General features: G+C 51.5%; 1 protein-coding gene across 1 annotated transcript; it reads right to left on the reverse strand.

The window, feature by feature from the left end:
- Nucleotides 1-6,593: 6,593 nt before the first annotated feature.
- Nucleotides 6,594-24,154, reverse strand: LOC125636943 (C-type lectin-like). Its single transcript, XM_048850910.2, has 6 exons — nt 24,132-24,154; nt 18,700-18,779; nt 12,379-12,473; nt 11,946-12,083; nt 10,369-10,483; nt 6,594-6,664 (listed from the first exon to the last, which is right to left on the reverse strand). The coding sequence occupies exons 1-6, from the start codon at nt 24,152-24,154 to the stop codon at nt 6,594-6,596; spliced, it is 522 nt and encodes a 173-aa protein (XP_048706867.1).
- Between the last annotated feature and the right edge of the window lie 364 nt (nt 24,155-24,518).

Below are 24,518 nucleotides of genomic sequence, written 5' to 3' on the forward strand. Positions count from 1 at the left end.
AAGACCAGATTTCAGAGTGGGAGACCAGATTTCATGGTTCGTGATGCATTTTTCATGGCTGTGAATTTGGTAGGGCCCTATTTATAAGGCCAGCAGGGACCTCTGCGGTCATTTGATCTGTGTAACACAGGCGAGAGGACTTCCCTGAACTAGCTTCTCTTCCAACTGGAGCAGATCTGGCAATTTTAAAATCAAGATGGGATGTTTTTCTAAAAGGTAAATTGTGCCAATGGTTAAATGCCCTCCCTGTTAAAAAAACCTGCAGCTTACACCTTAATTCTAGTCTGAATTCATGGAGCTTGACTTCCAGCTATTGAATCTAGTTATCATAGAATCATAGAAGATTAGGGTCAGAGGAGACCTCAGGAGGTCATCTAGTCCAGCCCCCTGTTCAAGGCAGGACCAATCCCCAACTAAATTATCTCAGCCAGGGCTTTGTCAAGCCAGGCCTTAAAAACCTCTAAGCACAGAGATTTCACCACCTCTCTAGGGAACCCATTCCAGTGCTTCACCACCCTCCTCGTGAAATAGTGTTTCCTAATATCCAACCTAGACCTCCCCCACTGCAACTTGAGACCATTGCTCCTTGTTCTGTCATCTGCTACCACTGAGAACAGCCGAGCTCCATCCTCTTTGAAACCCCCCTTCAGGTTGCAGGTAGCAGTTGAAGGCTGCTATCAAATCCCCCCTCACTCTTCTCTTCCGCAGACTAAACAAGCCCAGTTCCCTCAGCTCTCCTCGTAAGTCATGTGCCCCAGCCCCCTAATAATTTTTGTTGCCCTCTGCTGGACTCTCTCCAATTTGTCCACCTTCTTTCTGTAGTGGGGGGCCCAAAACTGGATGCAATACTCCAGATGTGGACTCAGCAGTGATGAATAGAGGGGAATAATTACTTCCTTCGATCTGCTGGCAATGCTCCCACTAATGCAGCCCAATATGCCGTTAGCTTTCTTGAAAACAAGGGCACACTGCTGACTCATATCCAGCTTCTCATCAGCTGTAATCCCCAGGTCCTTTTCTGCAGAACTGCTGCTTAGCTAGTCGGTCCCCAGCCTCTAGCGGTGCATGGCATTCTTCCGTCCGAAGTGCAGGACTCTGCACTTGTTCTTGTTGAACCTCATCAGATTTCTTTTGGCCCAATCCTCCAAATTGTCTAGGTCACTCTGGATCCTATCCCTACCCTCCAGCCTATCTACCTCTCCCCTCAGCTTAGTGTTATCCGTGAGTTATATGTTTGTCTACTAGACGGAAGAGCCCTCTATTATGCAATTTCTGAACCACTGTAGGATTTATAGACTTTGATCAAGTCACCCCTTAACCTTCTCTTTAAGCAAAATAGATTGAAGTCCTGAAGTTAGAGGTGCCCAACCTAAGGCCTGTGGGCTATACAGAGCCCACCAGAGCATTTCGTAAGGCCCATGGACTGTTTCAACACAATACACGAAAACAGCATTTCTCAAACTGGGGGTCCTAACCCAAAAGGGGATTGCAAGACTGTTGCCACAGTTACTCCTTGGCTCCTGCTGTTGGTGGCGCTGCCTTCAGAGATGGGTGCCTGGCCAGCAGCCTCTGCTTTCCAGCCGCCCATGTCTGAAAGTTCAGCAAACTGGATGCTGAGAAACAACGTCAGACTTCCCAGTAACTCAGGAAGTGAACTCATTATTTGTGATTAGGGAGAGGGGCATGTGTTCTTTCGTGGGTTCCCCCCCGTTTTCTATCATTCTGGTACAAGTTTTATGCACTGATTTCTTCTGAAATAGTTCAGTATTTCTATGTACAGTATTGTCTATCTAAATACACATACAACAAGCTGAACTGAAAATAGAAATCAATACAGGTGACTTTGCATTTCATTAAAATAGGTAGAGTCTGTTTGGCCCACGTAAGTTTCCGCTTGGGGAGGCTAGCTCCCCGGCCCGCCTCTTCCGCCCACGGCCCCGCCCACACTCCACCTCTGCTTTGCCCCAGGCCCCGCCCCCTACTCCGCCCAGACCCCATCCCATCCCCACTGTCTCCCTCCTCTCTTCCCTTCCCCTCCCTGCTCGCCCCTCCCCCCTTCTAGCAAGTTGCTCCAGCATCCCTCAGTGGGAGGAGGCATCGTCCCATAAAGTCCCAATCTCCTGTGACCCAGGAGGAGTGCCTACTGCATGAATGAAGCATAAAGGTTCTGGAATGGCAAAAAAACACTTTGCAAAATTGCACTTTTAAGCGCTTTCCATCGGATGACCTCAAAGCACCAAACCAAAGCAATGAATTTAAACAAACTCCTGTGAGGCAGGCAAGTATTATTGTCCCTGTTTTTCGGATGGAGAAACTGAGGCACGGGCTTGTTAAGTCCCCTATCCGCTGCCTTTTTAAATGAATGGAAAGAGTCCCCTTGAGATCAAGCCCTAATCGGTGGGTTCAATGTCACACTGGAAGTCTGCGATAGAGGGGCCATTAATAAAACCCCAGATCTTCACATTTCTAGCTCTGCTTTCAACACCAAGCCATGCTTCCTCCCTTACATTGTACTTTCCTTTTCCCTTATCCGGAAAACAAAGGAGTCTCTTTGGAGGGACTCCTGCGTGAGTGAGGCTGTGCACGTAGGATAGTTGGACGTGCGGTGCAGTACAGTGCACAGAGGAACCCGCCAGCTGTGATTTCAGCGTGATTCCTTGTCTCGCACAGGAAGGACGTGTGATGAGTTCTACATGATGTGTGGCCTTTCAGAGAGACAAGGTGCCCCCCCCCCGACTATTATACCCTGGCGCCGCCCGTGAAGGTGGGTGAGGCAATATTGTCTTTTATTGGACCAACTTCTGGTGGTGAGAGAGGCAGGCTTTCCACCCTCCCGCCCTCTGTTAAAAGCGGCAACGTGCCCCCCCCCTCCCAGCAGCCCCAGGCTCCTTGGCTGAGTTGCTCCAGCATCAGCATGGCAGCAAGAGGAGTCCCACAGTGGTCGGGGGGACAAGCGGGGTGGGGGCAGGCGAGGCAGAAACCCATGCAGTGAGCGGGGGGCGGGGGAGAGGCGGGCTGAGTGAGTGGGGAGAGGGGGACTGCAGTGAGAGGCAGCGGGGGCCAAACGTGAGCTGGGGAGAGGAGAGGAGGAACCCAGGGAGCTGAAGCTCGGGGGGGGGGAGGAAACCCACGCAGAAAGCAGGGGGGAGGGGAGGCTGAGCGGGGAGACGGGCGAGGGACACTGCAGCGAGCGTGTGGGGAGGGGGAGGCTGAGCGGGGAGACGGGCGAGGGACACTGCAGCGAGCGTGTGGGGAGGGGGAGGCTGAGCGGGGAGACGGGCGAGGGACACTGCAGCGAGCGTGTGGGGAGGGGGAGGCTGAGCGGGGAGACGGGCGAGGGACACTGCAGCGAGCGTGTGGGGAGGGGGAGGCTGAGCGGGGAGACGGGCGAGGGACACTGCAGCGAGCGTGTGGGGAGGGGGAGGCTGAGCGGGGAGACGGGCGAGGGACACTGCAGCGAGCGTGTGGGGAGGGGGAGGCTGAGCGGGGAGACGGGCGAGGGACACTGCAGCGAGCGTGTGGGGAGGGGGAGGCTGAGCGGGGAGACGGGCGAGGGACACTGCAGCGAGCGTGTGGGGAGGGGGAGGCTGAGCGGGGAGACGGGCGAGGGACACTGCAGCGAGCGTGTGGGGAGGGGGAGGCTGAGCGGGGAGACGGGCGAGGGACACTGCAGCGAGCGTGTGGGGAGGGGGAGGCTGAGCGGGGAGACGGGCGAGGGACACTGCAGCGAGCGTGTGGGGAGGGGGAGGAGTGGAGAGGAGGACCCGGGGAGCAGCAGCTGGACTGGGGATGCAAGCGGGGGAGGGACAATGAGGAAACCCCACATGGAGCAAGCAGTGGGGAGGCTGAGCAGAGAGAGGGGGGCTGGGGCCAAAAGCAAGAAGGGGGAGGAGGTGAGGAGGAAGCCCATGCAAGGAGCAGGAGGGTGCCGAGCAGGGAGTGGGGACTGGATGGGGTGAGGGGCCAAGCAAGGAGGGAGCCAAGTGGGGAGGAGAGGAGGAAAGACCCAGCAAAGCAAGCAGCAGGAGCACAGTGGGGATCCCCGGAGAGGGAGTTGAGTCTTGGAGACGGCGTGCATAAGACCACCTGCAGTGTACCTCGAAGAAAAGGAAAACTTTGAAACTGAAGCTTGAAGACAAGAAAATCGCTGTTATCTTTGATGGCCTGAACATCTCTCAGGATCAGGATAATGAAGGCCTGGGGTCCCGGGAGATGGTGGGGGTGGCAGCCATGAGATGCTTGCTCCAGTAGGTAATTCTCCCCCCGGCCCTTTACCCCCCAGTCTCTTTCTTTAAGGCCCCCAGAAGGAAGTGGCGGATGGAACAGCCCATCCCCCGTTATCCTGTCCACCGTTAGGCCTGATTTCAAACACACCAGTTTTGGTTCATTGATTTCCAGTTCCACATCTTCTTCTTTACCAGGCTGGATCTTAACACTGCCCTTGAGTTATATCAGGAGCTGTTTATGTTTGGGCTAATTCGCTCTGTCTTCCCTTCTCCCATCTCACACTCATTAATGCCTCGCTCCTGTCTGGTGATTCGCGGTTACAGAGCAAACACTTCGTTACCTTGTGACATGCAATACAGAGATGATAAGTGAGATTAATGCAGGAAGCAATTTACAAGCATTTCACAGTCTTAATGCTAATCCCCAGGGGAAACATAGTAATACACGGGTGACCAGACTGGCTGCAGCTCAGCATTGCCAGTGTTCAGCTGAGGCCCATTCCCCCGCCCCCGAGGGCACAGCTGGCTAGAGCCCCCTCCAACTGGTGAGCTCTAGAGGCTGGATGTTGTGACCCGGCCCTCCCCTCGAGGTGCAGAGCTGGGGCCACACTAACAACGTTCCCCGGAGAACCATCCATAGAAGGATCCCCAAGTGCATCACAGACACTCCTGGCGTTACCCTCTCCCCCTCCCTGAGCGGCAGGTTGGTGTCATGAGCCCCCCTGCACAGACTGAGATGGGGAGAAGCTTTCCCCAGGCATGTTCACACAGGAAACCGATGGTGGCCAAGCCAGGAATGGAACCCAGGAACCCTGTCTCAGTCTTTTGTTGTTATTAATGGTGTTTGATTTCTATAGCACCAAAGATGTGCATGGCACCCGTGTACCAGTGCGAAGTGTGAGCTGTGTGTCCCACTCAGTGCCTGATCCCAGGAGGCTGCTACAGCTCTCAGCCACGGGCTCTGAGTCCTTTAGCTGCAGCTGTGCAGGGTCACGCTTCCAGCTCTGGTGGGGCCTGTTGTTTACAGAACAGCTAGACACGTCCCTGCTTTGAGGAGATCAGTGTCTGAGTGGAGACGGAACCAGTAGGACATGGGTGGGCCCAAAGAGAGAGGAAACTCTGGGTTTTGCAGATATCTGGAGGGAGATCAAGTCCTGTTCCTTATCCAAAAGGTCAGGCCCATGCTGCCTCCCTCTGGGGGTCCCCTTCCTTTCCTCTAGTGGAATCTGGGCTGCTCAGGACACAGTCAGAGGCTGCTGGATGGATGCATCTACGCGGGGGCCAGGAATGGGACAGAGTAGACACACTGTCATAAATATAAAGGGAAGGGTAACAACCTTTATGTATGCAGTAATATAAAATCCCACCTGACCAGAAGGACCAATGGGGAAAGAAGATACTTTCAAATCTGGGGGGGACGGGGAGGAGGTTTTGTTTGTGCTCTCTTTGTGTGTGCCCCCTGGGACAAAGAGAGGGACCAGGCAGGAAAAAACATCTCCTAAAACCCTCCTTGAAATAAGCATCTAAGATTACAAAAATTGTAAGTAAAGCAAGGAAATGTATTAGATTATCTTTTGTTTTAGCTTGTGAATTTTCCCTATGCTAAGAGGGAGGTTTATTCCTGTTTTGTAACTTTGAAGTTGAGCCGAGAGGGGACTCCTCTGTGTTTTAAATCTTTTCATTACCCTGTAAAATGACCTTCCATCCTGATTTTACAGAGGTGCTTCTTTTACTTTTGTCTTTGTAATAAAGTTCTTTTAAGAACTTGATTGGTTTTCACTGTCCTAAAAACCCAAGGGTCTGGTCTGTGCTCACCTTGTTAACCTATTGGTTGGTATATTATTCTTAAGCCTCTCCAGGAAAGCGGGTGTGGGGGGGAGATAGGGCTCCAAGTGGCCCCTCCTTGAATGTTTGTTTAAATCACTTGGTGGTGGCAGCAATACTGTCCAAGGACAAGGAAAGGAATTTGTGCCTTGGGGAAGTTTTTAACCTAAACTGGTGGAATATAAGCTTAGGGGGTCTTTCATGTGGGTCCCCACATCTGTACCCCAGAGTTCAGAGTGGGGAGGGAACCTTGACACACACACACAACTGCAAGCTCAGGAAAGTTTATTCTTGTGGTGGGCTGCAGCCACTGAGGGGAAGAGAGGGAAGGGGCAGGAGCGTAACTAGACCAGAGACGCTTGGGGGAAGAGAGTTGGCAGCTGGGGAAGTGAGATCTGGTGTCTCAGGGAGGGAGAGGACAGGCCCTTGATGCAGCAAAGGCATTGGAAAGTCTGGGACGTTGCCTGATCGTGCCCAAGGAGCCCAGTTCTTTTGCATCCCAGGTGCTGAGCTCCCCCTTCAGGCGCAGGCGAGCGACTCCCCTCAGTAGAGTTCATACTTGCAAATGTAGTTGGTTTGCTTATTACAGGGAATATCGTTCCATTTCTTAAAACCTAGAAGGCAAAACAGAAATCACCAGGGCAGGGGAAGGGGGAGTGGGGCCATTCCTGCCCTTACAGTGACCCCACCCTCATTGCACACTGCTGAGAGAAGACCCCAGCTCCCGTGCAGGAGGCTGCGAGGAGGAGGAGCATGGACGGCAGGTATAATAGGCCAGAGGAGAATAAGACTCCGCAACCAGCCGTCAACCCGCTGCCTTTAGGAGTCTGGGCCTTGGCCCCACCTGCACTCCCCCCCGAGGCCCCTCTCCGGCTCTTCCCCTTTGGGCCCAGCCTCGCTCCGCCCCTTTCTGCCGCTGCTCCTCCTCTTCTCCCCTGAGGCCTGCCCTTGCTCCACCTTTTCCTGTCCCCACTCCATCCCTTCCCTTCCTCGCCGCGTCGTTCTTCTCCTCCAACCCAAGGAGGAGGAGAGGAAAGGAGCGCGTGGCGACGCTGAGAGGTGGGCGGGCGGGGCCGAGCAGGAAGGGGGCTGAGCGGGACTGGGGCTTGGGGCGGGGCTTGGGATGGAGTGTGGACGGGGCATGGGTGGGGCCTTGGGGAGGAGGCCGAGTGTGGGAAGGCCTTGGGTGGGGGGTTCATGGTCCGGGCACCGGGGAAGCTTCTGAAGCTTGCATCAGCCTCCCCAGGTGCCAGAGCATCGTGCCGCCCCTGACAAAGAGGCTGGAGGTGAAGCCCCATGTGCCTCAGACAGGGACAGGCTCCTTCGTTCCCTGAGGGACGCGTGTCAGCGTAACAGTGGAAGACCCTCTTCTATTGTGTTGGAATGTGTCTGATGAGAGCACGACAGGGCCTCTTGGCGCTAGGTGCTGTGTCCAGGCAGATAATCCCTGCCCTCGAGAGCGCACAGTCTAAACAGACAAGAGGTGGAAGGGGAAACTAAGGCCCAGAGTGGGGAAGTGAGTTGACCAAGGTCACCCAGCAGAGCAGTGGCAGGGCTGGGAATAGAAGCCAGGTCTCCTGAGTCACAGTCCGTACATGTCCACTAGGCCACACTGCTCCTCCACCTGCAACTGCTGTTACCTCCCATTACCCCCCGGCTCCCAACAAAAAGACAGAAAGGAGAACACAGAGCCCTGGCCAGCTGCCAGCTGGGAGACAAGCTCAGGAAGAGGGAAGCCAGCTCGCTCTGTGCTGAACGAGCCGTCCCAACCTCCATTCCTACACATCTGGGTTTGTATGTGGCCCAGAGGTATCATCTCTCCCCACAGGACAGCACTAAGGATTCAGGTTGATGAATTGCTGTGAATTTCACCCTCATTCCTGTTCGCAGAGCCACACAGCCCCAGGAGCGTTATTCAGAAACGGCTCCCACAACTGTTTTGAAGAAGTTTTCACATCAACTTTTAGCTCTGTGTGTGATTGGTCATGCAGGTCACATGGCATCATTTCTGCTCCATGATTGGATGAGTGACACTTTAAAGTAGGAGACAATGGGGGAAAAAATCCTGCCCAGTGTGAGTTTGTGGGGGAAGGAGCATTCGTACCAACGCTGCTGAACACTCAGACCTGAGAGCATCGGATGGGTGGGTGAGTCTGTGTGTCTAACATGGGCCCTGAAGAATGAGTCTGTGATAAATGAAAGGGTGGGGGTAGCTCCCTTTTATGGACACCCAGCCAGCCAGTTAACTATAAAATCTCTCTTAGTAGTTGTTCTCTACTTGCTTTACCTGTAAAGGGTTAAAAAGTCTCACTGCGATGGATAGGTAAAAGGAAGGGAGTGGGCAGCTGGCCAAAAGAGCCAATGGGAAGGCTAGAACTTTTTAAAATTGAGAAAAAACTCCCCTTTTGTCTGTTTGTTATTCCTCTCCTGGAGAGAGGCGGACAGGGCAGAGCGATGCTATAAGAAGCTTGGGGCCAGGTATGAAAAATCCTCAGTATCATACCTAGAAACTGCTCATTTGAACCCCAGATATGTATGTAGATCAGGAATTGTCTAGGAAGACGCGATGAGGTTTATCCCTTTGATTCCTTTATGGCTTGTGGACTCCTCTGTGCTAACCCCGGTGCTTTTTGTTTTGCTTGTAACCTTCAAGCGGGACCTCAAGAAAGCTATTCTTGGTGCTTAATCCTTGTAGTTACTCTTTCCAAATCTAGCAATAGCCTGAGTTCCCAGATTCTTTCTTTCTTAATAAAATTTACCTTTTAAAGAACAGAATAGGATTTCTGTGTCTTAAGAGGTTTGTGCACGTTGTTTAATTAGCTTGTGGCAACAGCTGATTTCCTTCTTTTTCTTTCTCAGCTATCCCCTGGAGGGGGTGTGTGAAAGGGCTTGAGGGTACCCCACAGGAAGGAATTCCCAAGTGTGCCTTCCTGGGTTCTCAAAGGGGGTCTGCACTTGGGTGGTAGTAGCATCTACCAATCCAAGGGCAGAGAAAAGTTGTAACCTTGGAAATAATACAAGCCTGGAGTGGCAAGTATTAATTTTAGAGTCCTTGCAGACCCCCACCTTCTGCACTCAAAGTGCCAGAGTGGGGAATTAGCCTTGACAGAGTCGCTCATGAATTGGCGAGTGAGCTTTCCCTGTTCAGCCAGCTCTCCATCCTATTGTCAGCCACGGGGATGAGGCCTTCAGCCCCGTTCTTCCCCCCTACACCACTCCAGCAACACGGACAGCAGGAAGCTGGCTTAATGGCCAGCTGGGGGTTCTCTTGTGTAGGGGAACCCAGCAGAGGGAGCTGCCCTGCCCAGTCCTGGCCTCCCCAAGCCTCTGTTCGACATTGGTGAGGCCTCATCTGGAGTACTGTGTCCAGTTTTGGGCCCCACACTTCAAGAAGGATGTGGATAAATTGGAGAGAGTCCAGCGAAGGGCAACAAAAATGATTAGGGGACTGGAACACATGAGTTATGAGGAGAGGCTGAGGGAGCTGGGATTGTTTAGCCTGCAGAAGAGAAGAATGAGGGGGGATTTGATAGCTGCTTTCAACTACCTGAAAGGGGGTTCCAAAGAGGATGGCTCTAGACTGTTCTCAATGGTAGCAGATGACAGAATGAGGAGTAATGGTCTCAAGTTGCAGTGGGGGAGGTTTAGATTGGATATTAGGAAAAACTTTTTCACTAAGAGGGTGGTGAAACACTGGAATGCGTTACCTAGGGAGGTGGTAGAATCTCCTTCCTTAGAGGTTTTTAAGGTCAGGCTTGACAAAGCCCTGGCTGGGATGATTTAACTGGGAATTGGTCCTGCTTTGAGCAGGGGGTTGGACTAGATGACCTTCTGGGGTCCCTTCCAACCCTGATATTCTATGATTCTATGATTCTGTGCTCTGGCTGTACAGGTTCCTACTGCCACTATCAGAGCAGCTCTGGGGCTGCTCTAAATTGTCCTGGGGCCAAAATAGCCCCCTGGCTGACTCCAGAATCAGGGTGGCAAAAGCCACAGTGGCACCAACTGAAGAACCCATGTCCTGCCTACGTATCAACTAGTGGGCAATAGCTCTGCTCTGGTCTTTCGCTTCAACTGATCGTCTGGGGCCAAATGTACTGGATGGCCTTCCTCTGACTGGAGCTGAGCCTCAGACTGGGATGCTTGCAGGAGGAGTTACCAGGTGAGATGAGGGGAGAGGGAGTGGCAGTGTGAGCTGAGGGAGAGAGGCAGGGTGACAGGACAGGAGGCCATCTCCGCAGAGAGAGCTGGAGTGTGTGGCCAGGGTGTGTGTCTTGGCTTCTTTGTTGGTGCATGTGTGTTTGAACCGACTGCTTACCCCTTTTGCTCAGCAGCTCGACACAGTACTCGCCACCATTATCATTGTTTGGTTCCTTGGCTTCCCAAGCATTGTAGCAATACGGGGAGCGATCTGTCCACCTCCAGCTTCTGGTCTGCAGAGACAGGGGAGAAAGGTTGTGGGGTCCCGGGGAGAAGAGACTTTGGTGACAAGGCACCATAGAAACACCTAAACCCAATACAGAAGTGCCCTATTCAGGCAGTGGGAGAGAGTCGGGGAAGGGCCGTGGGGCAGCCAGTGGGGAGAGGCCAGCTCAGGGGGAGGGGCCCTGGAGACGCTGATATTAACACTTAGCACATAAACCTCATTTTCTACCTTACAAGCCTGAATTAACTAATTATCTCATGATGGAGCAGAGTCACTCTGGAGTGTCTTCAAGTCCCTAAAGAACAAATAGGCAAGGCCCGCCAGGGGGCACTGGTGGTTTAAGGTGGGTGATCTCATCCTGCTTAAGCAAAATAAAACGGCATTTGTGATGGAGATGCTGGATGGATCAGGGAATGGGACTCAGCACCAGCACCAGTCTGACACCAAGTTAAGAGGATTGGCTAGTGCAGTAGAATCAGGGCATGGGACACGGGGCCTTTCACCTCTAGGGGTGCTGGCTCTGGCCTGGCCTCAGCTCGTGGGGGGACTAGCTGGCTTTGGGGGTCAGAGAACTAGTTCCAATCCATTGCGAGGCCAGGGGGAGCTGGATGGCTGAGGAGACTAGAGAATGGGATACAGAGCCTCTCACTTCTCTCACTCTGGGTCCAGTCTAGTCCCAGGTCGGGGGATCCAGGGCCTGAGTCTGTGCGTGCTATTTGGGGAGCTTCCTGACCCCAGCGCCTCCCTAGCAGAGGGGAGGGAAAGGAAACAGATGGAGACAACGTTTCAGGTGGAGCTTGGTAAGTTTACGAAGGGGGTGGCGTGACGGGGTTGCCGCCATAGCACGGGCTGGACTCAGTGACCCTGGAGGTTCTTTCCAGTCCTATGTTCATAATGGCTCCATCCCACTCTCGGGCCTCCTTCCCAGCCTGTGACTGCTCCTGCTTCTTGTCCCTGCCCTAAGGAGCTGGGGGCTCTCCTACAAAGAACCAGGCGAGGACGGGATCCCCAAGCTGAGGGAGCGACCAGCAGTGTCGGGGACAGTGCAGAGGTCAAGGGGGAGCAGAGGCTCAAGTCTTGAGCCGGAAAAAGTGGCTAGAAAACTTGGTCAGAGTGGAGTGGAGACAGGATGCGGGGTGCAGGGGGAGGGCACGGCACATTGCGTGAGCTGGCAGCGGGGAAGGGCGATGGGACAGTAGTTGGCGAGGCAGGTGTGGGTCAAAGGTCAGTTTGATGATGGGGGAGACCAGGGCCTGGCTGTATTTAGAAGGGAAAATCCAAAGGGGAGTCGGAGCTTATGGTAGGATGGAGATGGAAAGAGTACAGGAGGGCAGGGGTTAAGGGTGAGGTGCAGATGGGAGACCCTGGCAGCCCCTATGAAGGGCTCATAGGTCATTGTCTCTGACAACCTGGGAAGCCTCCAATAGGAGGAGCAGCTGTCAGAGGCAAAGCAGGCTCTGGGCACTCACCTGCCGGTGGTCGTGCAGTCCGATCCAGACGCTATCCTTGGAGTGCGAGTTGCTGATGTATCTGGCCACCCTGTCCCCTTCTGCCTCAGTGAGAATGGAGGCGAGATGGGCCCCTTTGCGGTGATATTGACACTGCATCTGCGGCAGGGACATCAGCGAGGCCTGTTACCCCCCTGCTGGGGGCGCTGTTTGGCACTGGTGTGGGGTCCTGCCCCACCAGGCTGCAGCAGGAGCAGGGACGGCTATGAGGGGAGGGAGCCCCCTCTCAGTGCCTCTTCCCGAGCCCCAGGGCCTGGCACCAGCCACGTCACTTCTGCAGCCTCCCCACCCATCCTCTGCAGGGGTACACACTGGGGTAAATGGTGTTGTCACCAAACCCCTTCAGCCCCTGCCCACTAACCCACCCCGTGGATCCCTGAGAAGAGCCTCATACCTCAGCATCTGACCAGGTCATCTTTTCAAGGAAATACCCATAGCAGTGGCCTTGGTAGAGCAGCCAGTTAGGGAGACAGGACGTGGCCCCTATTCCTGATCCGAGAGAGGAGATGGGACTGGGAGAGAGAACAGTGTGGTGAGAGGCTGTTTCGGAGAAGAGAATGGGAGCAGAGCTGCCGGCTGTCATCATTCCAGCTTCCCCGGATCTCCAAAAATCCTGTTACTTTCAATGGGGCTGAAGCCATGCAGTGAGGCTGTCCTAGTAAAAATTACCACTGTCTCCTTCCCAAGGGGACAGGGACTGGGCTTGCCTCATGGAAGATGATCTGTGCACGAGCACTGGGGAACCTGACAGGGAGGAGTATTAAGGGGGTTGAGTCACAGGGGATGGTGGGGTAAGGGTGGGAAGCACTGGGTGTCATGGGGACACTGGTGGGACTGGGAGCAGAGGGGAGGTTGGGGACACTGGAGTATAGTAGAGGCTGAAGGGACACCACAGCCCTGTGGTGATTTGCCAACCTAGTGAGGAGGGCTTTAAACTAGGTTCAAAAGGGATGGGTGACAAAATCCCACATGTGACCTTAACAGAAGGCTAAATGTTGGTTGGGGAGGGGAGAAGGAAAATTACAATGGGGTCTTAGGAGCAACAAGAGGGAGAAGAGTGCGGGAATCTGCTGTACATCTCAGACGTCTATACACAAATGGAAGGAGTATGAGGAATAGATGGAAGAACTGGAAGTATTAGTATATAAGCTACATTATGACTTAATTGGTATCAAAGTGAGTTGGTGGGATAAATCTCCTGACTGGAATATTGGTAGAGAGAGGCATAGCTCATTCAGGAAGGACAGGCAGAGAAAAAAGGAAGGGGTGTTGTATTAGATATCAAGAATATTAACTTGTTCTGAGGTCCAGAAGGTGAGAAGCAGACCAACTGAAAGTCTCTGGGTAAAGAAAAAAGGGGAAAAAAGAGAGGTGATGTCATGGTAGGGATCTCCTCTAGCCCACCACATCAGGAGGAGGATGGGGTATTTCTAGAACAAATAACGGAAATATCCAAAAGACAAGACCTGGTAGTAATGGGGGGATTTCAACTTCCCAGATATCTACCGGAAAAGTAATATGGCAAAACATAACATTTCAAAACATTCTTAGAATGTATTGGGAATAACTTCTTATTTCCAAAAGTGGAGAAATAAAAAGGGGAAAAGCCGCATTAGACTTAATTCTGACCAGCAGGGAGGATTTGGCTGTGAATCTGAAGTTTGAAGATAATTTGGTGAAAGTGACCATGCAATGAAAGATTTTATGATTCTAAGGAAGAGTAGGAATTACAGCAACAGAATAAACACAATGGACTTCAAAAAAGCTGTCTTTAACAAACTCAGAGAACTGGTCAGTAAGGTGCCATCAGAAGAAAATCTAAGGGAAAAAGGAGGTCAGCAAATCTGGCAGTGTCTCAAAGACCATATTAAAGGTGCACCAGCACATTAGTCTGATGCAAAGGAAAGGTAGGAAGAATAATAAGAGGCCAGTGAGAGGCCATTAGGAGCTCTTCAATTACCTGAAAATCAGAAACGAATCCTACAGAAAGTGAAAACATGGACAAATTGCAAGGGAGGGGTACAAAAGAATAGCACAAACATGTACAAAGAAAATCAGAAAGACACAAAGGCACAAAATGATGACACCTAGCAAGAAGTCTAAAAGGCAATAAGAAGAGTTTGTATATATACATTAGCAGCCAAGGGAAAGATGAAGGCAAGTGTACAGCTTAGCTGGGAATAAGAACTAATAACGGACGGCATGAAGAAGGAGAATGTGTTTAATGTCTATTTTGCTTCAGTCTTCAGTAAAGAGGTAAATTGTGACCAGGTACTTAACATAATTAATCTTATCAATCAGAAGGAAGGAATGCAAGCCAAAATAGGTAAGAACAGGTTAAAGAATGTTTAGATAATTTTTATGTTTCCCAGAAGCAGAGTCCAATGAAATTCATCCTAAAATACATAAGGAACGAGCTAAAGCAATCTTGGAACCATTAGCAATTATCTTTGAGAACTCATGGAGAATAGGTGAGGTCCCAGAGGACTGGAGAAGGGCAAACATAGTACTTGTGATGGGTTCGGTCCCAGACACCCCCTTGTGCTGAGACTCTCACCTGATGTGCTGAGACTAGCTCTGAGCCCGTTTTCTCTGTTAGCTTAGGACCTCAGTACCCTGTCTTATTGAGCCAGATACGCTAATCTGCTGCAACACAGACCCAGGGTCTGAACCATGCCTCCAGAGCTGCAGACTTAACTGAAAACCACTCAGCAAGTACTCCTGTCTCCAGCACCCAGACACACAGCTCCCAATGGGATCCAAATTCGAAACAAATCTGTTTTACTCCATATGAAGCTTATACAGGGTAAACTCATAAATTGTCCACCCTCTATAATACTGATAGAGAGATATGCACAGCTGTTTGCTTCCCCAGGGTTTAATCACTTACTCTGGGTTAATTAATAAACAAAAGTGATTCTATTAAGTACAAAAAGTAGGATTTAAGTGGTTTCAAGTAATAACAGAACCAAGTAAGTTACCAAGCAAAATAAAACAAAAACACGCAAGTCTAAGCCTAATACATTAAGAAACTGATTTCAGATGAAATCTCACTTTCAGAGATGTTTAAATAAGCTTCTTTCACAGACTAGACTCCTTTCTAGTCTGGACACAAACCTTTCCCTTGGTACAGACCTTGCTAGTTCCAGGAGGCATCTCAGATGAAAAGCAGGGGAGTCACATGACTGAGACCCTTTGTTCTGTTCCAGCCCCTTTAATAGCTTTGGCACAAGGCAGGAATCCTTTGTCTCTCTCTGGGTTCCCACCCCTCCTTCTAAATGGAAAAGCACCAGGTTAAAGATGGATTCCAGTTCAAGTGACATGAACTGTTCACATGTCCAGTTCACATGTCACTGTAAGACTTCATTACCCACTTACTGGCACCCACCTATACAGGAAGGCTTGCAAGTAAACAGAGCCATTTACAACCAATTGTCCTGGTTAATGGGAGCCATCAAGATTCCAAACCACCATTAATGGCCCACACTTTGCATAATTACAATAGGACCTCCGAGTTATATTTCATGTTTATAGTTTCAGATACAAGAATGAGACATTCATACAAATAGGATGAACACATTCAGTAGACTATAAACTTTGTAATGATACCTTACAAGAGACCTTTTGCATGAAGCCTATTCCAGTTACATTATATTCACACTCATTAGCATATTTTAATAAAATCATATGGAGTGCAACGTCAGAGTACCTGTCTTTTAGAAGGGGAACAAAGAAGATCTGTGAAATTATAGACTGGTAGCCTAACTTCGGTACAGGGAAAGAGACTGGAACAAATTAAGAAACAGTCAATTTATAGGCATCTAGAGCAAGATTTCTCAAACGTCATTGCACCGTGATGCGCCTTCTGATAATAAAGTTCCTACGTGACCCCTGGGGCGGGGGTTGGAGCCCGAGCGTGAGCCCTGCCACCCTGGGTGGGGGGAAAGGAGGCCTCAGGCCAAGTCCTGCTGCCCTAGGTGGGGGAAGAGGGGGCTGCAGCCCGAGCCCCATTGCCCCAGGTGGGGATGAAGCTCAGGCTTCAGCTTCAGCCCTGGGTCCCAGCAAGTCTAATGCTGGTCCTGGCAACCCCATTAAAATTGGGTCACAATCCACTTTGGGGTCCGACCCACAGTTTGAGAACCGCTGGTCTAAAGGATAATTGGGTTATAAGTAAAAGCAACCATGGATTTGTCAAGATCAAGCCATGCCAAGCCAACCTAATTTCTTTCTTTAACAGGATTACTGGCCCAGTGAATTGGGAGAAGCTAAAGACTTGCTATCTCTTGATTTTATTAATGCTTTTGACAGTTCCACATGATATTCTCATAAGCAAAAGTGTGGAAATGTGATCCAGATGAAATGACTTTATAAGGTGGGTGCACAACTGGTTGAAAGACCCTACTCAAGGAGTAGTTATCAATGCTTTGCTGTCACATGGGTGGAACATATCTAGTGGGGTCCCTCAGGGGTCTGTCATTGGTCTGGTACTGTTCAACATTTTCATTAATGACTTGGATAATGGAGTGGCGATTACACCTATAAATTCTGTGGATGACACGAAGTTGGGAGGGGTTGCTAGCTCTTTCGAATACAGGGTTAGAATTCAAATGGCCTTAACAAACTGGAGATTTGGTCTGAAATCAACAAAATGAAATTAAATAAACACAAGTGCAAAATATTTCATTAAGGAAGGAAAAATCAAATCCCCAACTATGGTGTGGGGATTAACTAGCTAGGCAGTAGAATGACTGAAAAGGATCTGGAGTTTATAGTGGATCACAAATTGAATATGAGTCAACAATGTGATGCAGTGAGAAAAAAGGTTGATATCAGCCTGGGGTGTTGTAACGGGGTATACAAACCCCACACTGGGCAGCCAGGGCTAAGGACATGCCGCCCCGCCACACCTGTAGGAAATGGTCCAACTGAAGAAGGAGTTAAAAGGCAGGGGAGCAGCTCATTTGGTGGCAGAGCAGGGAAGAGAGCAGACCTGCAGCTCCAGCAGAGGGGAGCTGAGCTGAGGAAAAGGCAGAATCTCTCTCCAGGACATCTGCCCAAAGGTCGCTCCCTGAGGGAAGGGAGGGCCTGTTCCAGAGGCAGCCTGAGAGGGGAATATTCCCCTCTCCCTCTTCTATTTTGTTAATTCTCCTGCACTTGGCTTGGACAGCCGTAGAAGGGGAAGGCCCTAGGGCTGATCTGGCCCAGGTTGGGGGCCCCACTGCAGGAGGAAGCAGTTGCCAACCTGAGAGAGGAAGAGAGCTACCACGCTACATGCAGCCACCAGAAGGTGCCTGGTGGCGAGCAGACACCCTTGACGCTGCCCAAACCCGGACACTGACCTTGGGCCTATTGCAGGTGGGTGGTACAAAGTGGCCCAGGGAGGGCAGTCTTAAGTGGCCCCGGCTGTCAGACCACTGATAACCCTCAAAGGACCCTGAGTTGGAGCCTGGTGGAGCGGGAGGGCCAAGGCTTCCCTGCCAACAAACCCCCTGCAAGTCACGGGTCTAAACCCTGACCACTAGGGGATGCTCCCCTACCAAGCAACCTGCGAGTGAGGACTGTCGTAGGTGTGTTAACAGGAGTGCTGTGTGTAAGACACAGAAGGTCATTGTCCTGGTCTGCTCGGAACTGGCGAGGTCTCAGCTGTACTTCTGTGTCCAGGTCTGGGTGCCGCATTCTCAGAAAGACGTGGATAAGATGGGGAGAGTCCAGAGGAGAGCAACAAAAATGCTAAAAGGTTTGGAAACCTGACCTGTGAGGAGAGGTTAAAAAACGGGGCTTGTTCAGTCTAGAGAGGAGAAGACTGAGGGGTGAGCAGAGAACAATCTTCACACCTGTTACGGGCTGTTATAAAGAGGATGGTGATCAATTGTTCTCCATATCCACTGATGGCAGGACAAGCAGGAATGGGCTTAATCCGCAGCAAGAGAGATTTAAGTTCGATATTAGGAAAAACTTGCTAACCCTCAGGGTAGTGAAGCTCTGGAAGAGGCTTCCGAGGGAGATTGTGGATTCCCTGTCACTGGAGGATTTTAAGAACAGGTTGGAAAAACACCTGTCAGGGATGATCTAGGTTTACTTGATCCTGCCTCAGCATGGGGGAGCTGGACTGGATGACCACTGCAGGTCCCTTCCAGCCCCCCATTTCTATGGTTCTCTGATAGCTGAGGGCCTAGAGAGGGGAGGGAAGGCAGGGAGCCAGTGACAGGTGGGTGGGGGGAGGGATTAGGAGCATGTGGAGTAAGTGCAGAGATTGGTGGGGATAAGTAAGGAAGGGGGGCCGGGGGAGAGAAATAGTCTGTGGGTCCCAGGACTCTTCTTGGCACAGGAGGAGGGGGGAAGGGTTTGGATTATCCCAAAGCAGAAGGATTAAGTTTACGAAGAGGCGCCATTTTGAGCCCCCTGAAAAGAGATGGCGGTCACTTGTTTGGGATGTTATTGGGACATTCTTCTCTCTGGTTGGGACGGGACCCCTCTGCCCCGGTGGGGAGAGTCACCCTCTAACCTGCAGCAGGAGATGGGGGCGGGTTTAGCTCCCAGCCTGTCTCTCACACTCAGCCCCAGGAGGTCTCAGGGATTCCCTCTGCATTCAGAGCCAGGGGCAGCGGGAAGCAGCCTCTCTGGGGTCCGGATTAATGGTGAAATAAATTCACTTCCCATCAAGGGAAAATAGATCCTGGGGTCTCCAGATACAAGGGGCCGGGCAGGGACTCACCTTCCAGCGAGGGGTTAAAGATCAGGCAGCCAAGAAGGCAGAGGCTGAAGTAGGCGACTGGTCCCATCTTCGTGCTCCCCCTGGGGAGAAAACACACAAGGGAGATGGGGCCACGACAGCCTGAGATGCACCCTCAGGAGACCCCTATCCCTTGTGGGGCATTTCACAGGGGGAAGTGCGTCGGAGCTGGGGATGTTTGGTAAAGGGCCTGGCTGTGCTAGAAAGGCTCCAAGAGGGATCCCATCCTCCCAGCCCTGGGGGACCCAGCTCGGAGCCCATGTCCCTGGTTCTGGAGGATCCTTCCACCTCTAGCCCTCACTGAGCTGTGCCCCAGGGACAGAACAGGACACCAAGCAGGGAGCCAGGACCCAGCTCCTCAGTGGCTGTGTTCTGCAAGCCGCACCACCAGGGACTCCCTGAACCAGGGCTGAAGGTAGGGAGGAGCCCGGGGGCAGCAGGGAGGCCGGGTCTCAAGCAACAGGGTCCTATTTGCAGAACAAAGCGGTTCTCAGAAGGGGCATTTGCCATCTCCTGCTGTCCCTCTCTCCCCAGTTCTGGGGCTGGCAGGTCCCCACGGTAGCCACCTACATAGAACTTGGAGAGAGGAGCACAGGTGGGAGGAAGGCAGAGTTTGGAAAAGGCACCAGGGCCACCAGGATGGAGGCCAGTCTGTGTGCACATGGCTGGAATGCCAACTGCAGATGCAGCACCTCTGCAATAGTTCTCTGACTAGAGAGACAGTTTAGTGTTAGAAACATGAAGTCCTCTTGTGTTATCACCCAGCACCTGGTACACAAAAGACCCACTGACCCATCCCGGGGCCTTTTCCTCACTAATAGGTGTTTGAATCACACTCCTATTTCTGTCTCCAGGGAGATCAAGTGTCTGGAAAGCCAACACCCTGTGTTTGGGGGTGGGGAGAGGAGGGGAGGGGTGATAGTTACTGCACCTCGTGAGGGGGGTTGGGATCCCCGTTGCACCATGACTGGGCGAAGGGGTCCAATGGGAGAGCTGCCCTGCAGAGTGATACTCCATTGGGGACTGGACACAGGACTGGAGGCTGGGCCCAGCTCTGGGAGGGGCAGAGGGCTCGACACAGCTACGCAGGGCATTAGGGTGCCACGTGCAACACTGTGCTGGGTGGGAGGAAGGGGTGAGACAGAGACGGCCCCAGGGTCAGGGGACTCACACAGGGCACTCGCCCCTGTAATGGATCAGCTGCTGCCAGCCACCCAGCGCAGGAAGAGGAAGAAGCTGGAAGAAGCCAGGGTCTCACCTGATTGTCTCTCTGCATAGCCACTCCGGTGCAAACCAGTTCAAGTGAAGCCTGCATGGGACACTGGCCGTGCCTGGGGCATTTATAGACCAGTCCAGGGAAGGGGGGCCCAGGGGTCAATACTGAACACGCAAATCTGTGCTGATGACGGATACAGTCATTTAATGCCAAGGCAAACAGAGATAAGAGGAGCCATGACCCAGCCACCAGCCAGGCAGTGACCAGGAAGAAGCACTTGGCAGGGCTCAGATAACAGATAAAATAAAAGCTATCCCCCGCACCTGTCTGTAAGTGCTGAGATCAGTGTCCCTGTTGTGAGCCTCATGCCTTGGCCCTGACTTGCCTAATTGCTCACGTCCATCTTGTGCAATGAAAAGTTTTGGGAGATCCTCAGGGAGTGTAAATCAGCTGGATGCCTACTGAAGTCAGTGGGTGGGATCCCCCCTTTGTTAGCCTCTCTGCTGCGAGGAACCGAGAAGTCTGCTGCTTGCCAGGAGCTAGGATTCACGATGTGACTGAGAGACTGCCGAGACTCATCAAGCCCTCGGATTGCTACCCCTTCCTGCTCCTCCACGTGGGCACCAATGATACTGCCAAGAATGACGTTGGGGGGAGCACTGCGGACTATGTGGCTCTGGGAAGGATAAAGGAGTCTGAGGCGCAAGTGGTGTTCTCATCCATCCTTCCCGTGGAAGGAAAAGGCCTGGGTAGAGACCATCGAATCATGGAAGTCAACGAATGGCTACGCAGGTGGTGTCGTAGAGAAGGCTTTGGATTCTTTGACCATGGGATGGTGTTCCATGAAGGAGGAGTGCTGGGCAGAGACGGGCTCCACCTAACGAAGAGAGGGAAGAGCATCTTCGCAAGCAGGCTGGCTAACCTAGTGAGGAGTGCTTTAAACTAGGTTCACTGGGGGAAGGAGACCAAAGCCCTGAGGTAAGTGGGGACATGGGATACCGGGAGGAAGCATGAGCAGGAGAGCGCAAGAGGGGAGGGCTCCTGCCTCATGCTGAGAAAGAAGGGCGATCAGCAAGTTATCTCAAGTGCCTATACACAAATGCAAGAAGCCTGGGAAACAAGCAGGGAGAACTGGAATTCCCAGCACAGTCAAGGAATTATGATGTGATTGGAATAACAGAGACCACCAGATCAGGGGGATGAGGTGGACAAGGCTTTCTTCCGGCAACTAAGGGAAGTTACTAGATCGCAGGCCCTGGTTCTCATGGAAGACTTCAATCATCCTGATATCTGCTGGGAGAGCAATACAGCGGTGCACAGACAATCCAGAAAGTTTTTGGAAAGTGTAGGGGACAATTTCCTGGTGCAAGTGCTGGAGGAACCAAGTAGGGGCAGAGCTCTTCTTGACCTGCTGCTCACAAACCGGGAAGAATTAGTAGGGGAAGCAAAAGTGGATGGGAACCTGGGAGGCAGTGACCATGAGATGGTCGAGTTCAGGATCCTGACACAGGGAAGAAAGAAGAGCTTCAGAATACAGACTCTGGACTTCAGAAAAGCAGACTTTGACTCCCTCAGGGAACTGATGGGCAGGATGCCTTGGGAGAATAACATGAGGGGAAAGGAGTCCAGGAGAGCTGGCTGTATTTTAAAGAATCCTTATTGAGGTTACAGGGACAAACCATCCCGATGTGTAGAGAGAATAGTAAATATGGCAGGTGACCAGCTTGGCTTCACAGTGAAATCCTTGCTGATCTTAAACACAAAAAATCAGCTTACAAGAAGTGGAAGATTGGACAAATGACCAGGGAAGAGTATAAAAATATTGCTCGGGCATGCAGGAGTGAAATCAGGAAGGCCAAATCACACCTGGAGTTGCAGCTGGCAAGAGATGTTAAGAGTAACAAGAATTGTTTCTTCAGGTCTGTTAACAACAAGAAGAAAGTCAAGGAAAGTGTGGGCCCCTTACTGAATGAGGGAGGCAACCTAGTGACAGAGGATGTGGAAAAAACTAATGTACTCAATGCTTTTTTTGCCTCTGTCTTCACGAACAAGGTCAGCTCCCAGACTACTGCACTGGGCAGCACAGCATGGGGAGGAGGTGCCCAGCCCTCTGTGGAAAAAGAAGTGGTTCGGGACTATTTAGAAAAGCTGGATGAGCACAAGTCCATGGGGCTGGATGCGCTGCATCCGAGAGCGCTAAAGGAGTTGGCGGCTGTGATTGCAGAGCCATTGGCCATTATCTTTGAAAACTCATGGCAATCGGGGGAGGTCCCGGACAACTGGAAAAAGGCTAATGTAGTGCCCATCTTTAAAAAAGGAAAGAAGGAGGATCCTGGGAACTACAGGCCAGCCAGCCTCACCTCAGTCCCTGGAAAAATCATGGAGCAGGTCCTCAAGGAATCAATTCTGAAGCACTTAGATGAGAGGAAAGTGATCAGGAACAGTCAGCATGGATTCACCAAGGGCAAGTCATGCCTGACTAATCTAATTGCCTTCTGTGACGAGATAACTGGCTCTGTGGATGAGGAGAAAGCAGTGGACGTGTTGTTCCTTGACTTTAGCAAAGCTTTTGACACAGTCTCCCACAGTATTCTTGCCAGCAAGTTAAAGAAGTATGGGCTGGATGAAGGACAAAAAGGTGGATAGAAAGCTAGCCAGATTGTTGGGCTCAATGGGTAGTGATGAATGGCTCCATGTCTAGTTGGCAGCCAGTATCAAGTGGAGTGTCCCAAGGTCCTGGGGCTGGTTTTGTTCAATATCTTCATGAATGATCTGGAGGATGGTGTGGATTGCACTCTCAGCAAGTTTGCAGATGACACTAAACTGTGAGGAGAGGTAGATACCCTGGAGGGTAGGGATAGGATACAGAGGGCCCTAGACAAATTAGAGGATTGGGCCAAAAGAAATCTGATGAGGTTCAACAAGGACAAGTGCAGAGTCCTGCACTTAGGACGGAAGAATCCCATGGACCGCTGCAGACCAGGGACCAAATGGCTCAGCAGCAGTTCTGCAGAAAAGGACCTAGGGGTTACAGTGGATGAGAAGCTGGATATGAGTCAACAGTGTGCCGTTGTTGCCAAGAAGGCCAGTGGCAGTTTGGGATGTATAAGTAGGGGCATTGCCAGCAGATCGAGGGACGTGATCGTTCTCCTCTATTCGACATTGGAGTAGTGTGTCCAGTTTTGGGACCCACACTACAAGAATGATGTGGAAAAATTGGAAAGCGTCCAGCGGAAGGCAACAAAAATTATTAGGGGACTGGAACACATGACTTCTGAGGAGAGGCTGAGGGAACTGGGATTGTTTAGTCTGCGGAAGAGGAGAATGAGGGGGGATTTGATAGCTGCTTTCAACTACCTGAGAGGTGGTTCCAGAGAGGATGGTTCTAGACTATTCTCAGTGGTAGAAGAGGACAGGACAAGGAGTAATGGTCTCAAGTTGTAGTGGGGGAGGTTTAGGTTGGATATTAGGAAAAACTTTTTCACTAGGAGGGTGGTGAAACACTGGAATGCGTTTCCTAGGGCTGTGGTGGAATCTCCCTCCTTAGAAGTTTTTAAGGTCAGGCTTGACAAAGCCCTGGCTGGGATGATTTAGTTGGGGATTGGTCCTGCTTTGAGCAGGGGGTTGGACTAGATGACCTCCTGAGGTCCCTTCCAACCCTGATATTCTATGATTCTATGATTCTCTACAGTCTGGTGTACGGCTATTGGAGTCCTTGGGGTCAGACCCCTAGCAGGTGGGCATTGCTCAGAGCGCCGCTGGAATCACGGGGGCTAGAACCGCACTGGGTGTAAACTGGCCAGAGCTACACAGGAGTGAATGGAGTCATACCAGCTGGGACCTGGCCCCCATCTGTGCAGGGTAAAATGGCAATGTTTCTAATTCCCAGCTCTCAAGCCCCGGGGAGGCACGTGGCCCATCATGCGCCCTGTGCTTGGTTCATCAATTCCATCCACTGTGTGTTGCTATTTACATCTGTGAAAAGAGACTGGGAAATGCACCATCCTGACTGGGCAGTGTTTTACGCCTACTGGGCACTGGTGTAAATGGTGACGTGTGTGGCCAGGGGAAAATCAGGCCCACAAGGACTGGAATATAACTGGAGGGTGTTGCCTGTGGCTGAGGTATTGGCTCTGTAATGGGCTCCCCACGCTCCCTCATGTCTGTCTCTCCACTGTATTTCAAGGGAGCCCGTTACCCTGGTATCTGGGTGCTGACCATGGCCCAGTAAAAGCGGTGTAAGACTTGCACCCGAAGTGACGGTGTTCTCACATGTCTGTGGTTTTGCTGCTTATAGCTGGGGATATTTTTTGTCTCTTGAATACGGTCATCATGGCTCCTGTTACAGTGGGGGGTTTTGCCACAGGGTCAGGTTTCTATTGGGCTCTGAGGCAGGGAATGCCATGCAGGTACTTATAGACTAATCAAGTCACGCCTTAACCTTCTTTTTGTTGAGCTAAACAGATTGAGCTCCTTGAATCTATCCCCATAAGGAAGGTTTTCTAATCCTTTAATTGTTCTTGTGACTGTTCTCTGAACCCTCTAATATATCAACAATTTTCTTTAACTGTGGACACAAGAACTG

This window comes from Caretta caretta, chromosome 1 (genome assembly GCF_965140235.1).
Source record: "Caretta caretta isolate rCarCar2 chromosome 1, rCarCar1.hap1, whole genome shotgun sequence".
Taxonomy (NCBI): domain Eukaryota; kingdom Metazoa; phylum Chordata; order Testudines; family Cheloniidae; genus Caretta; species Caretta caretta.